The 1,962-nt window shown below is 36.1% G+C and overlaps 1 protein-coding gene across 1 annotated transcript in view; it reads left to right on the top strand.

Annotated features, from left to right (window-relative positions):
* The first annotated feature begins 676 nt into the window (after nucleotides 1–676).
* Nucleotides 677–1,962, top strand: part of LOC103608935 (aldehyde dehydrogenase, cytosolic 2) — a 54,899-nt gene continuing 53,613 nt past the window's right edge. Inside the window, exon 1 of the mRNA XM_008593323.1 lies at nucleotides 677–791. Coding sequence (XP_008591545.1) covers nucleotides 726–791 — 66 coding nt within the window. The 5' untranslated portion in view covers nucleotides 677–725. The remainder of the gene's footprint in view (nucleotides 792–1,962) is intronic.

Below are 1,962 nucleotides of genomic sequence, written 5' to 3'. Positions count from 1 at the left end.
CTTTAAAAAAATAAATAAATAAATAAAATAAAATAAAGATCACATACAACTTCTGAAACCACAGTAGGTCTACTTACCTAGCACTGAAAATACTTGACTGATATGATTTTTGGATTTTTTGATTTTTTAAAGCTGACTTAGGATAGGTTCTAGATAGAGGTACTCTCTTCCCCAAGCAGCACCCTGATTTTCTGGGAGATGGACTGTTTTGCTGACGGCATTGTCCTGAAGTCACCTGGCTAGGGAACTCTCCTCATCAGCTTCTACTGAGAACAAGTGTCCTTTTAGACTTTTTCAATCCTCAATTCTCCCATTCCAAGTCTGTCAGAGAACAGAAAGTTACATAGTAGCATAAACAGCATGAAAAGTCAAAAAAAATAATAACTGGCTTTAGTGGCCAGAGCAGCTGTGCTGTATACCCTTATCAGAGGTTTCGGCTTTGTAAATTAATTCATCTGCAAATAGTGCACTGTCTCCAGATGCAACTTCAATGCTGGAGCGCTGGTTTCTAAAGGATTTAAGTTTAAAGTCAAAGGCTTCCTGCCCTAGGTGTTACAAATAAGTAGTGTCGTTTTCTTTTTTGCTCTGAGTTCGTTCCTCCAATCATATCCCAGTATGCAAATAAACCTTAGCCCGTGCAGATAAAAAGGAACAAATAAAGCCAAATGCTCTATCAGAACCAAATTTCTGAGCCTGTCACCTGCATTCCAGGAGCCGAACCAGCAATGTCATCCTCAGGCATGCCAGACATACCAGCCCCACTCACCAATTTGAAGATACAATATACTCAGGTTAGTAAAAATTGTATTTGCTGCTTTGCCTTGGGTTTTTAAAAACTACATTTATTTAAAGCATTAAAGGTCAATTTAGATAAACTTGTGTAAAGAGTCCTTTGCAAATACAAAAATAACAAGGCTTGCAAAATGCAGGTCTGACCAAATAGTAAATTCTAAATCATATCAGACAACTTTTAATAAATGTATTTCTTAAAATATTTCGAAGTGAAAGGAACTCTCTTCTGTGTGAAAGGTTCTTGTATCAGGATCCAGTGGACTTTCCTAAGCAGTTCTGTTAAGCTCAGTATATCAGCACGTATGATAAGAGAAGCAAACACTCACTAAAGAAACTTACTGGAAAGAGCCAAACAAGTGAGAAATGATTTTTAAGAGAAGAAACAGAGCATACCAAAATAACATAATTTTTCAATATGTTTAATAAAAATGAGGATTAAAATCAGAAGACTTAACTCTGATAATTCGATGAAAGCTCCTGTTTCAAAAAAACTTCCAATGGACTTGCATTATTTTGCGTATGTTGCAAAAGAAAGCGTTCTTATCTATTTCTTCAGACACGTTTGTTGCCATTGGAGCAGATGTGTAATTGTTAACTGAAAAATATTTAGAGAAACAAGAGCAGGAGCCAGATCCAGATTTCAAAATCTACAGCTAGGGAGAACTAGGAAATGGATCCTGCTGGAGTCGTTCTGAGAGTGTCTCTGAACTTTGTGTGTTTCACACGTTACATGCCACTATCCTGTCAGAGCCTAGAACTCCAAAACAAACAAAACAAACAAACGAAATAACAGTCTAACCGAAATCACTTAAAGTTAGCTTTATGGTGTGATGCAAAAAGTAAGGTAAGAAATGAACTATTATGACTCAGCCATTTTGCTTTCTGAATTAACCAATGAAAACCCAAGAGCATTATATTTAATGATAAAGTAAAAGTTCCCACTATTATATGTTTATTTCCTTACTTGTAACAATGGATAGTTTTAAAATCCTAAGATCTGCCACTTTTTCATTTTCACAAGCCCGGGGAATGAGGAAGTTGCTCAGCTGATTGGTTCTTTTCCTTAGGGGTGTCAGCAGAAATCACATTGTGCCTTTAACATGTTGACTGGCAGCTATGAACTGTATTCAGGTATTATTTTCACAAGATTTCATAAAAGGGGAAATTTTT

Source organism: Galeopterus variegatus, unplaced genomic scaffold (genome assembly GCF_000696425.1).
Source record: "Galeopterus variegatus unplaced genomic scaffold, G_variegatus-3.0.2 Scaffold8995, whole genome shotgun sequence".
Lineage (NCBI taxonomy): Eukaryota > Metazoa > Chordata > Mammalia > Dermoptera > Cynocephalidae > Galeopterus > Galeopterus variegatus.
This window is presented reverse-complemented; position numbering and strand designations above follow the sequence as displayed.